Here is a 13,621-nt window from a genome sequence, read left to right on the forward strand (position 1 = left end):
TGCAGTGGATAGAGCACCAACCCTGAAGTCAGGAGGGCGGGAGTTCAAATCTGGTCTCAGACACTTAACATGTCCTGCTTGTGTGACCCTAGGCAAGTCACTTAACTCCAGTTGCCTCAGCAAAAAAAGAAATTCGGAAAAGGCAGAGCTGATAAAGCTGAAATGGTCAAGAAAAGCTTTCCTGAGGAGGTAAAATATGACCTGGCGTTGGAAGGATGGCTAAGATATAAATAAGGAGGTCACTAGCAGAAAAGTGTGACCAAAAACATAGACAGACAGCACAGCATAGTGGAAAGAGTCTTGGATTTGGAGTCCAAAGTCCAGCTGTACCACTAATATAATCTTGAGCATGGCCCTCTGACCCCAATCTTCCCCTCAATAATGTGCAGAGGTTTTTGGGGGGATTGCGGCATTTGATACCTTTTTTGGTGGTAAAGCCAGTTATCCTAGGTTGGGATTCAACTCTAGGTTCATTTATATGTAGAGAGGTGTGTATTGTTTTTGTTTTTTCCTTTTTTTGTTATGTATAAGAAGATTGACAGAAAAAAAGCAATACTTACTTTTAAAATACCTTTAAAATAAAAATGGGGGGGGGGGAACCTAAAATTGTAGATAGAGAAGGCAATGTTGAGTAAATGGATTGAGTGTTGAACTTGAGTCAATGAACACCTGGATTCAAATCCTGTCTTTTCTAGTCATGTGATCTGGAGTGTCACTTAGTCCTTTGCCTCAGTTTCCTCATCTGTAATTTAGGGGTAACACCTCTATTAATGATATCAAATGGTTATTGTGAGGCTCAAATGAGATAATGTGTGTAAAGTGATTTGCAAACTTTAAAGCACTGTGGAAATGGTAGTTATTATTAGAGATAGAGCATTTGCTTCTGCCCCCTCTTTTCTAACTCGAGGGAAGGAGGAGCGAGCAGGAAGGGACAAGGATGAAGCCTATGACTCAACAGAGCCCATGTCTCAAAGACAGCTGATATGGGTCTAGCCTGTGACCTGGAGCTGGGAGGGCAGAGTTCTTGCCCTCCCCCCTCCCTCCACACATGGCAGAAGAAAAACCAGGCACAGGGATGAAGAGCAACCTCCCTGACCTACCCCAAGCCACTCTAGATTCTCCCAGCGCTGTGGGGAGTAGGGGTAGATCTTGACCCCTCCCCCAGGCCACTCTAGCCTCCTTCCCTCCTTCCCCGGGGTTGGGGGGAAGGGAAGTAGCAAGAAGGGGAAGTTGCTCGTCCCCATTTGCTTCAGAGTTACTGTCTGAGCATTGGGCTCTGGCTGCTCAGCCATGGACACCCAAGAGACGCCTCTGATGGATGGGCTCCTCTACCAGCAACATGTGAAATTTGGCAAGGTGGGGACTGACTGGGACTGGAGAGCATCCCCTCCTCCCCAATGGGACCAAGAACCTGCTGTCTGCTATCGTGGGTCCCTGAGCCTGCGGGCTGTAGTGGGGAGGGTGGGACTGATGGTCTGGCACTGGGCCGGCACCAGCTGAGGAAGGAGGGAAGGCAGAGCAGAGAATAGAGTCCTCATGTATCTCCTGCCTTCTGGCCCCTTGTTGGCCTGTATTCCTTTCCCCGTTACCTTGGGATGTGTCTTGGTTTGGTGGGGAAGACTGTGGGGAGAAGGGGGGAGGGAGAGGGGAGGTACTTTTGTGACTGGAATGAGCGTTGAGTCTGGGGAACCTGGGGAACCTGGGGAACCTGGAGAACCTGCATCAGGAATTTGAGTCCTGTCAGTCAGGGCCTGGCCTCTGAACCGGTCAAAGGGAGAAAGGACCTGAGCATTCATTTTACATTTCTGATTTATGTTGGGATTCTTTGCTTATTTCCTTTTTATCATTTACAAAATGCTTGCCCATCCATCTGTTACTTTCTTTAGGCCTCACAATAGCTCCGTGAGGCAGTCTGGGTGGGGACCCATGTCCTCCATTTGACCGAAAAGAAAGCCAAAGCCCCCAAAGGAAGGTGACTTGGCCAGGGTCACACTAAAACCCTTGGTGACTTTGAGTAAATCTGAATGTCTGGGGGCCTCATTTCCTCACCTGTAAATTCAAGGGGCTTGCCTCAATGACCTCTGACCTCTGCTTCTCCTCCTTTATTTCTCATGCCATCATCTCTTCCCCCATCCCCCAGCACACACACTTCAAGGTTAGACTGGGTGGTGCCAGAAGCTCGAGATACCCAGGCCACTTCCTTCCCTGTGACTATTTGCATGTTTCCTTCCCCTGTTCTGATGACACAGCCAAGGATTTCCCTCCCCCCATGGATGCTGACAACATGGAGTTCACCCCCTAGGAGGGGCGAGTGTATGTGTGGGTGGCCAAGGCTAGGGGCTGCGTCTGGCTCCTGGAGCTTCCCTATGTCTTTTCATGGTTGGTCTGAACTTGGCTTGGCTCTCTCCTGGGCTTAAATGGGAAGAGACTTGTATAACCATGGCAGGTGGTGAGTGGGCTGGATTGGGGCACACTGGTCCCAATGAGGCAGTCTTGGGCATAACTGGCCTAGAAACTTCTGGCTGAGTGGGGGAATGGGGAAAGAAGCGGGAGAATATTGTGTTCCTGGTGACTGGACCAGGAGAATTGCCCTTACCTCTAAGTGACCAGATACAGGCTGGGTAAGAAGGTCTGAGCTAGGAGCATAAGCTCTGTGCCTGACCTCCGGTATCAGAAAAGCCTGACCTCCTTTGCCAGCAGCTCAGGGTCTTGGGCATGAGAAACCCATAGCTGCTCTTTTGTTCAGGAGTGCCAGGGAGCCCAGGTGCCTTTCAGTGGGCTGGTGGAGCCATGAGGCAACAGCTCCGAGATTTCCTCCTGTGCCTTCCTCTTTCAGAAATCCTGGCGGAAGGTGTGGGCCTTCCTTTATGCCGATGGCCCTTCAGGAGTGGCCCGACTGGAAAGCTGGGATGCAAGAGATGGTGGTGGTGGCCCAGCAGGGGACAAACCCACAGGGCGTCGGGGTGAAAGGCGAGTGATCCGGCTGGCCGACTGTGTGTCTGTGCTGCCAGCAGATGGTGAGAGCTGCCCTCGGGACACCACTGCCTTCCTTCTTACCACCACCGAACGCAGCCACATGCTGGCTGCTCAGCACCGGCACACATGGGTGGCTCACATATGTCATCTGGCATTTCCGGTGAGAATGAGCTAGGAGAAAGGGAGGGAGGGAGGGAGGGAGAGAGACAGACAGGGAGGGAGGGAGGGAAGAAGGGAGGAGAGAAACAGAGACAGACAGAGACAGAGACAGAGAGAGACAGAGGGAGGGAGGGAGGGAGGGAAGAAGGGAGGGAAAGAAACAGAGACAGAGAGAGAGAGTATGAGTGAGTGTGTGTGTGAGTGTGTGTGTGTGTGTGTGTGTGTGTGTGTGTGTGTGTGTTAGAGAGAGAGAGAGAGAGAGAGAGAGAGAGAGCGCACAAGCGAGTGCTGGTAATCCTGGTGCTCTACCTGAAGGAGGTGTGGAGGGTTGGTGTGGAGAGTTGGGTAGCAATTGAAAGCTAGTCTCTCCAGGAACTGTCTCTGAACTCTTCTCCATGCTTACTTACCCTTGCCATCTCCAGAGCATGAATGGCAGTTCCTCAGGGACAGGTGAATTTGGTCCTGCTGAGCCTGGCTTGGTCCCCATGGAGGAAAATTCCATCTATTCATCCTGGCAGGAAAGTAAGCATCCTGAGCCTCAGCTCCCTCCACCCTCAAGCCCATTGGTGTGATCTCAGGCATGTGGGAGGGCTCAGGGGATGGGCCTTTCTCACTGATTTCCTCCCCTCTGCAGTGGGAGAGTTCTCAGTACTGGTCCAGAAGACAGAGGCGGCCACTCGCTGTCAGCTGAAAGGCCCTTATGTCCTGGTGACTGGCCACGAAGCCATCCATCTGAGTGAGCCCAGCGCCCCGAAGCCCCTCTACGTCTGGCCCTATCATTTCCTTCGCAAGTTTGGCCATGACAAGGTGCTGAGCCCCTACCCCTTCCCCACTTCCTTTTCCAGTAAACTGTGACCCCTGGATATTATTCCCAATTCCCTGTGACTTTGCTCCAGAGTTGGAGTGGGCATAATTGCCAACCCCCAACCATATTAGCCTAGGATTTATTGATGGATTACAAGATTATTTACTTTAGTGGTACCAATCTTTTTGATTATGAGGACCTTTTTTTAATATCTAAAAATCTGACAGAATTTGCAAATATCTTACAAATTTCAGTTGTACTGTAAGAATCCAGGGTTTTTTTTGGAGAAAATAACCCATTGCCACTCTTTAGTGCACAAGGATATCCACTAACTATTGACCACTCTAGCCTGAGTTCCAAGACCTGGTGGGAAGTGTACCACTGGGCTGTGGAGTCCTAGGAAGGAGCTGGGAACCAGCCTCTTCTCCAGAGATCTGCATGGCTTTAGCCATGTCATGAATCTTCCTTGACCTTAGTGTTTTCATTGTAAAATGGAGGGATTGAACTAATTGCTAAAGACGCTTTTGATTCTTAAAGCCTATGATTCTGGACTTTCAAACCTAATGTTGTAACCTCTGTGAATTTAAAGCTGGAAGGCACTTTAGGGGTGTTCTAGTCCAACTCTACCATCTAAATGTCACAAAGAGAGGCAGTCACATCAGAAGCAGGATTTGAACCTGTGTTCTTTGTAATTCAGGTGCCCTTCCTTCCTCTCCCTTCCCTCCCCTTCCCAGTGGGTCTCGTTCTTGCCTTCCCCTGACCAGCTTCCCTTCCCACAGGGTATCTTCTCTTTCGAGGCTGGCCGGAGGTGTGACTCTGGTGAGGGCCTCTTTGCCTTCAGCTGCCCCCGGGCCTCAGAACTCTGTAGTGCTGTGGGGGCAGCTATTGCTCGCCAGAGAGAGCTGCCCGGGCCTGCCACTGCCCGGCCCTGTCCCCTGTCGAGGGCCTCCTCCCTGCCCTCCTTGGAGCCCATGGGGGAATTGCGAGAGGCACCACTTGGGCTCGAGGCCTGGGGAGGTCCACCATCTAATGGGAAGGCTCGAGTAGTGCTGGAGACCGGTCCCCAGAGCCTGCCGCCCTGCCTGGGGACTTTGCTACCAGAGGGATCCTCCTCAGCTGGCCCTTCCGGTTCCGTGCTCTATGCCTCTGTGTCCAAGTGGCCCAGTGGCCCTTCCCGAACGGCTCCTGATCCAGCCTCGGCTCCGGCTCCGGCTCCAGCTCCAGCCCCCATCCCCGTGGCAGAGCACCTGTATGAAAACCTGTGCGCCTTGGAGGATGGCTTCGGCACTGAGCAACGGGGGGAAGGCCTGCTGCAGGCTTCCCACGGTGGCCACAAGGACTACCACATCTATGACAACAGTGAGTGTCTGAGCTGGCCCAGCCCTCAGACCACCATGGATAGCACTCTGGAGGCCCAGTACCGGAGGCTGCTTGAGTTGGACTTGAATGAGGAAGGTGCAGAGGAGGCTGAGGACAATGGACCTGGGCGCCTCGTGGGTCACTCCAGCTTCAAGGCCAGGCTTGTGACCCTGCTGAGCAGGGAGCGGAAGAAGGTCCCAGCTCAGAGGAACCAGGGACTCGGGCCAGCAGAGGGACAGGCCTGAGAGAGCACCCTATACCTGGGCTGGGACCCGGCCACCCGGCTCTGTGCAGCACCCCTTCCCCATTCGAATCATGTACAGTGTACAGAAATTTCTTAATAAAGGCCCTTTAGCCCCTCCCTCAGGCTGCGGCCCTTGTGTTGCTCCAGAGGGCCCTCTCCATATTGCTCTTTGTCTTCTTCTGCACATCCTCCTCACCTCCCAACATCTACCTTGGCACAGGCAGAAGTTGTCCTAAAAGACCTCAGCTTTGAATACAGGAGAGAATCTTGCTTGGCAGAGTTGCTTTAGGTAGAGACCTACCCAGGAACAGGTGGCTTTAATGAGATAGCCTCTGGAGGTCAGATAGGAGTCAGAGCTGAAAGAAGCTTGAAATGTCTCCCAGTCTGAGCTCATTTTTACAGACACCTTCTGCCTTGGGGCTCCCAAACCTTATTAGACCAAAGGTCCTGATGATGCTATTAGTGCAAAAAGCATAAGTTATAGAAGGGCCTATTTTGAGGAGATGGGTGGGAAGGGACCGGGAGCCTGGAATAATGGGAAGGACAGAAATGTATCCAGGAGACCTAGATTTTTATTCATTATTCTGCCATTTAATTTTGGACTAAGATTTGTTACCCCTTGGTGGGCCCTTTGTAGTGAGTATGAAGCTCTTAGGTTAAAAAGGCCAAGTTTCCCACTACATCCAGGGCCATCTCCAGAAGTCCTGATCTGTATCTGGCCACTGGACCCAATGCTGGAGGAGAAAGTGAGGCAGGGACCTTGCCCATCCCTCCCTCACTTCCATCCAGTTCATTTGCATGTCACCGTGTCACCTTCCTGATGTCCTGGTGCTTGTTGAAATAAAGGGCAACCCCTCAATCCCATTCCCCACTCAACCTTGAGCATGGTACCAGGGGCCAATGAGGGAGAGGGAGGAATAGGTGTTCTCACAAGAAAGAGATTCCTAGTAGTTTGGAACTATGCTCAAAAAGTTATCAAACTGTGCATATCCTTTGATCCAGCAGTGTTTCTACTGGGATTATATCCCAAAGAGATTATTAAAGAAGGGAAAGGGACCTGTATGTGCACGAATGTTTGTGATAGCCCTGTTTGTAGTGGCAAGAAACTGGAAACTGAATGGATATCCATCAGTTGGAGAATGGCTGAATAAATTGTGGTATATGAATATTATGGAATATTATTGTTCTGTAAGAAATGACCAACAGGCTGATTTCAGAAAGGCCTGGAGAGACTTACACGAACTGATGCTGAGTGAAATGAGCAGGACCAGGAGATCATTATATACTTCAACAACAATACTATATGATGACCAGTTCTGATGGACCTGGCCATCCTCAGCAACGAGATCAACCAAATCATTTCTAATGGAGCAGTAATGAACTGAACTAGCTATACCCAGAAAAAGAACTCTGGGAGATGACTAAAAACCATTACATTGAATTCCCAATCCCTATATTTATGCACACCTGCATTTTTGATTTCCTTCACAAGCTAATTGTACAATATTTCAGAGTCTGATTCTTTTTGTACAGCAAAATAACGTTTTGGTCATGTATACTTATTGTGTATCTAATTTATATTTTAATATATTTAACATCTACTGGTCATCCTGCCATCTGGGGGAGGGGGTGGGGGTAAGAGGTGAAAAATTGGAACAAGAGGTTTGGCAATTGTTAATGCTGTAAAGTTACCCATGCATATAACCTGTAAATAAAAGGCTATTAAATAAAAAAAAAAAAAAGAGAGACTCCTCTGGCTCTAATGGGGAAAGGAAGTTGTTTCAAGGAAGACAGGGTGGGCATCCAGCCCAACCCTGGGTATCTGTCATTTTTTTCAGTGCCTGGCTCCTAGTGAAAACTGAATAAATGTTTGTTGGCTGACTGAGGTCATCCCTGGCCATGGCCTGAAAACTGTTGGGTTGTGGGACCAGCAGAGGGTGCTGCTTGATGCAGTTCTTAGAGATGTCTGGGGTAGTTGCCCAGATGGAGGCTGGCAGACAACGGCCTGGGCACGAGCCTGGCAGGGAGCAGGTGGGCAGGCTGCCTGGAGCCTTTACAGTTGGTTGAATTGAATTGGATTACCTGGCACTGCCTTCTCTGGTCTAGTGGTCCCCTTCCTCTCACCCCCCATAACTCTATTCCCTGTTGTCTCAGCCTTCCTGCAAACTGGCTCTGGAGAGGCGGTTAACCCCCTTTGTATACATACTCATTATCTTGGTCTCTGTACAGATATCCACTCTTTCCCATTAGTTTACTGGAGACAGCTCAATTTCGGCAACCAGTAGCATTTAGAGTCCATTTGAGGAGAGTAAAGAAAGCTAAGATTTGAGTCCCTTCCTCCCTGGGGGCTATTTCTTTATAGAGGGCAACAGAGATGGGATGGAATATGCAACCTTTTTTTTTTTTTTTTAATTTTTTCCAGGAATAAAAATCCTCCCCCATTGAAGAAAAACAAAATCCTTGAAACAGATTTGTAAAGTCAAGCAAAACAATTTCTCCTAATAGCAATATCTACCATATATAATATGTATATACATGCATACATGTGAATACATACTCCCATGTATCCTTATGGACTCAGAGTCCAGATCAAGGCCTCTTCTCTCTTCCTAGTTCTACTATTATTCCTGAATTCCAGTCATCCACTGCCTGTTGGACATCTCTATTCATAGATATCACAAACTCAATATGTGCAAGATAAAACTTTCCCCTAACCAGTCCCTTCCTCAGACTTCCTTATTTTTTCCAAGATAACACCAGATTTATACTTTACTATGTTTCCTTCTCTCTTCCCCCCACCAGTTGCCAAATCCTATTGATTCCATCTGTACAATGTATTTTGAATCTGCCCTCTCTCCTTTTTTTCACTCACTGGGTCCTTGTCTTATCATTCTTGCCAGGACTATTGCAATGGACCTTTAACTGCTCTTTTCCTAGTCTCCACTCCTATTTCCCCATAGCTGTTAAAATCCCTTCCTAAGGCAAAAGTGTGATGCTACCACAACCCCACCTGATGCCTTAGGGATCAAATTAAAATTCCTCTGGTGGACATTTTAAGCCTCCCACAATTTGGCTCCAGTCTTCCTCTCTTGACTTATTACTCTAGTTTGCTGTTTGCCAAGTTGTAGTCAATGAGCCTACCAACTTCTTGGACTCAATTCTTCCTTTCTTCCCTTTGCCCATGTCTGGAGCACACTCCTTACTTAGGATTCTAAGATCAGGTGCCACTTTTCCCATGTAGCCCTTTCCAACTATCCTTCCCTTCACTAATGCGCTCTCTCTCTCTTTCTCTCTCTCTCTCTCTCTCTCTCTCTCTCTCTCTCTCTCTCTCTCTCTCTCTCTCTCCCTCTCTCTCTCTCTCTCCTTCTCTCTCTGTCTCTCCCTCTCTTGCTCTCTCACTCGCTCTTTCATCAAAATACTTTGTATATATTTATTTGTGTATATGTTGCAAACTCTTGAAAACAATGGCTGTAGTTATTTTTGTAGCAGTAAGGAATTGGAAGTGGAGTGAATGCCTATCGTTTGGGAAATGGCAGAACAAGTCGTAGTATATGAACATCAAGGAATAAGAAATGATGAGCAGGCTGATTCTAGAAAAGCTTGGAAAGAATTACATGAACTGATTCTGAGTAAAGTGAGCAGAACCAGGAGATCATCGTACACAATGACAAGATTGTGTGATGATCAACTATGATACTTGGTTCTTTTCAGCAATACATCAATGCAAAGCAATTCTAATAGACTCGAGATGGAAAATGCCACCTGAATCCAGAGAGAGAACTATGGGGACTAAATGCAGATCAAAGCATACTGTTTTTACTTTTTTTTTGTTTTGTTTTGTTTTTTCTTTCTCATGGTTTTTTTCTTTTGTTATGATTTTTCTTTCACAGCATGACTAATATGGAAATATGCTTAAAATGATTGTACATGTATAACTTATATCAGATTTCTTGCTGTCTTGGGGGGGGAGGTTATAGAGGAAGGGAGAAAAAAATTGGAATTCAAAATCTTACAAAAGTGAGTGTTGAAAACTATGTTTGGAAAAAATACTATTAAGTGGGAAAAAAAACTTTTTTGTATAAAATTTAAAAACTGATAAGTTTGTAAAATGAATGAATGATAAGTAGGGAGGAGGGGTGAAATTCTGGTTGAGGCACAACAAATCTTAGAGCTTCCAACCACTGTTAGTAGGGGGTTTATAGGCCTTTGAGGTCCTTTAGGTCCTTTCTGATTAGTCTGAAAAACTGTGCCTCTAACAAAAGGTTATAAGATGTTGTTCAGTTGTTCAGTCTTGGACTTTTATCCATGAAGTTTTCTTGGCAAAGATACTGGAGTGGTTTGCCATTTCCTAGATTATAGGATAATTTAACTCAACAGGGATTTATTTAGGGCTTGTGACACTTATTTATAGAACGCATATAGAAAGCAGGGCTCTATGTTAGGCAATGGGGACATAAAGATGAAAATTCATGGAATTGTAAATTTAGGCTGGTAGGGACTTTAGAGGTTACCTTCTTTATAACCAACCACTTTTTCCAGATAAGGAATGTGAATCTAAGTGATTTTGTCTAAGATCTCACAGCTAGCAGATGATGCTAGAGCCAGAATTCGAACTCAGATTTCTGATTTAGCATTTAACATGTTTTTTTACATTACAGCATGCTGCCATAATTCCTGTCTTCTAAAAGTTTATAGTCTACTGAGAAGTAGCATGTGTTTTGTTGTTGTTGTTCAGACATATCCAACTTTTCATGACCTCATTTGGAGTTTTCTTGGCAAAGATATGGAAGTGATTTGCCATTTCCTTCTCCAGGTCATTTTTTGGGAGGAGGGAGGCAATTAGAGTTAAATGACTTTCCCAGGGTCACCCAGCCCAGTGTCTGAGGCTGGATTTTAATTCAAGTACTCCTGACTCCAGACCCAGCACTCTATCCACTGAGCCACTAATAGATACAGATGTACCTATTGTATTGTATTGTAGATGTATTTATATGTACAGATTCCTGTACTACATAGATAAATATAATCCAAGATAGAATATAACATGGGCAAAGAAAAAGGTTAAAATGCTCTAGGAAAATCTAAGAGTGCTTATCCTCTTTTGAGAGAATCAGAAAATGCTTTGGGGGAGGAGGTTAACCTTAAGTTGAGCCCTGATGGAAGTGATTCACAAATGCATTCTAGCATTTGATTGACTCAAATTTATAAGAATTCAAGCCATTCTCCAAATGATAAATGGTGTGAAGTGAAGAAATTAAAATCATTTATAGTCATATGAAAAAATGTTCTAAATCATTATTGATCAGGGAGAGGCAAATTAAGACAACTCTGAGGTACCATTAAATTGACTAACATGATAGGAAAAGATAATGACAAATGTTGGAGGGAATGTGTGAAAACTGGGACATTGATACATTGTTGGTGGAGTTGTAAACTGATCCATCCTTTCTGGAGAGCAATTTGGAACTATGCTCAAAGGGCCATCAAACTGTGCATACCCTTTGGTCCAGCAGTGTTTCTACTAGGCCTGGATCCCAAAGTGATCTTAAAGGAGGGAAAGGGACCTATGCATGCAAAAATGTATTAGGAATTTTTTTGTAGTGGCAAGAAACTGGAAACTGAGTGGATGCCCATTTTGTTTTCTTTCTCATTTTTTAACTTTTTGATATAATTTTCCTTGTGTGGCATGATAAATGTGAAAATATGCATAGAAGAATTGCACATGTTTAGCATATATTGGATTACTTGTCATCTAGGGGAGGAGGTGGGGGAAGGGAGGGGAAAAATTTGGAGCATAAGGTTTTGCAAGGGTGAATGTTGAAAACTATCTGTGCATATGTTTTAAAAATAAAACGCTTTAATTAAAAAAAAAAAAGAAAAGCTCCATCTTTGTGTCAGTTGTAATTTTACAACTGGGAACAAGATTGCTAAGGCTAGGTCACTCTGTAGATATCACAGAAGTTGTTGTTTGTCCTTAGTTCTCAAAGAGTGACATCAGGGAGGTGATACCAAGACATGCAGTGAATTGGATTTAAGGGAGAGAGGGCTGTGCAAGGTCACCTGCCTCACTTTCCCTTCCTGAGCCATCTGAGTCCAGTGGCCAGATATAGATCAAGATGACTGGAGATGATTCTGGATGCAGTAGGAGACCCTAACCTTTTTAAACCCCAGATCATCAAGGGTAGTGGGGGAGACAGAATGGCTTGCCTTGCTCCTCCCTCTCTCCAGTAGATAAGCCCCTTGGAAAGAGTAAAGAAAAAAAAAAAATTCTCAAAAGGGGAGAGGCCCGGGACATGCTGAAGATGCTGAACTCAGAGCTAGAAGAGACTCAGAAAAATCTGACCTAACCCATACCTCAACAGAAAATCTCACGGCATCCTTTAATCCCCTGCTTCTGATCGAAGATCTCCAGGGATGGAGAGCTCATTGCTTTCCTGCCTGGCTTACTCTCTGCAGCTAGATTTCCATCTTTGCAACGGCCCTGACTCAAATGAGTTTGGAGCAGTCCACAGATTCTCTAAAATCCCAATTCCATTTCTTTTGCTAGAAAGGGAGGGCTCAGAAGGAAATATAACCCATTCTCCACTCTTCATTCTTGGTCTTCTATCCTCTCCCCATCTGTGTTTTTACTCAAAATCATCCATACTCCCACCCCACATAACTGTTGAAATACTTCACTTCTTTCAAGTCTAACTTCTTCCAAGAAAATTTCCCTCCCTGACATATAAGGTGAAACCGACCTCTCTTTCCCTTTTCCCTTTTCTACTAGCGATTCACCTGGATCTCTCCTTAGAACTCATCTCCATCTGCCTTGGATATTAGTTGGTGGAACACTGGGTGAAGGTGTTCTGGTAGAGGCTTCCGTGGCTAGTGGTAGTTCTAATCTCTTCATTTCATTGTAATCACTTTGAAGGTGACTGTCCTGGCTATTTTCCATGGGTAATAAAGTTGGTTGAATCAAACTGAGCTGGATACAGGGATGCAGTCCGCTAAGACACAGATCTGAGTCAGCTTTGTGTAGCATTTACACAGAAGTGAGCTATAATTTGGGGGGAAGGGGGGAGGAAGGAGAGGCAGGTTAGTTCCCTGAGATAGAGTGAAGGATAAAGGGTAGTTTCCTGGACAAGATATATAGTGTTTGGTAGAAAAGAAGAAGGATTGTGTGTGTGTGTGTGTGTGTGTGTGTGTGTGTGTGTGTGGTCACTCTGGAATGGTTTGTTGTGGCCCAGGCTTTGGTGGGTGCTTAGAGATTGGTACCAGGGAACAGTACAATGCAGTGAAAGGGCTTCTAAATGTTATGTAATTACAAAAACCTGGAAACAACCTAAATGTCCAACAACAGAATAGTTCAATAAATCATGGTGCATTTGGAATGGAATAATATAGTATTGTAAGAATAACAAGTTGGAAGAATACAAAGAAATCTTTGGACAGGCCTTTAAGAAAAAAATGCAAAGTAGAAAAAGCAGAAGAATGGAATACTTACTACCATGACCATATAAGACAAAAAGTGAATGAGAATGAATAGACAAAGAAGGAATCCTGAGGTGAACTGAGAGGGAGTGACCGAAAAATTCTTGTAATTCTTCATTTTGAAATTGATTAAAATATTTTATTTATATTCCTTTCCAGACATATTCCTTCCTCCTTGTGCTCGGAGAACCATCCCTTGTAACAAAGGATTTATTAAAAAACAAAACAAAACAAAAAAAGAAAAAAAAGAAAAGCTGGTAAAACTAACCAGCACATCAATCAAACCTAACAGTGTATGTTATAGTCTCTACCCCAATGAATCGATTTAAATGTAAATAACTACTAAGCAAGTTTCTGTGGTTATCTCGAGATTGGACGTTAAGCTTTTTAAAAAATAAATTGTATTTTTTCAGCTCTGCCTTCTCTTTCCCCCTTGGGAACGAAAGAAAAACATTTAACAAACATGTATTATCAAGAAAAACAAATTCCCTCATAGCTGTGTCCAAAAAAAGCCTCAATCTGTACTTCGAGTCTTGAAGCCTTTACCCGGTTCCCCCTTTTTAAAAGAAAGCTTCACACAGGAAACAGGAGAGCTGGATCCCACT

The 13,621-nt window shown here is 45.3% G+C and overlaps 1 protein-coding gene across 1 annotated transcript; it reads left to right on the plus strand.

The window, feature by feature from the left end:
- Nucleotides 1-973: 973 nt before the first annotated feature.
- On the plus strand, nucleotides 974-6,297 carry DOK3 (docking protein 3). Its single transcript, XM_003756899.4, has 5 exons — nucleotides 974-1,356; nucleotides 2,837-3,136; nucleotides 3,558-3,657; nucleotides 3,770-3,942; nucleotides 4,720-6,297. The coding sequence occupies exons 1-5, from the start codon at nucleotides 1,291-1,293 to the stop codon at nucleotides 5,542-5,544; spliced, it is 1,464 nt and encodes a 487-aa protein (XP_003756947.2). The 5' UTR covers nucleotides 974-1,290; the 3' UTR covers nucleotides 5,545-6,297.
- The last annotated feature ends 7,324 nt before the right edge of the window (nucleotides 6,298-13,621 follow it).

Source organism: Sarcophilus harrisii, chromosome 2 (genome assembly GCF_902635505.1).
Source record: "Sarcophilus harrisii chromosome 2, mSarHar1.11, whole genome shotgun sequence".
In the NCBI taxonomy this organism is placed as follows: domain Eukaryota; kingdom Metazoa; phylum Chordata; class Mammalia; order Dasyuromorphia; family Dasyuridae; genus Sarcophilus; species Sarcophilus harrisii.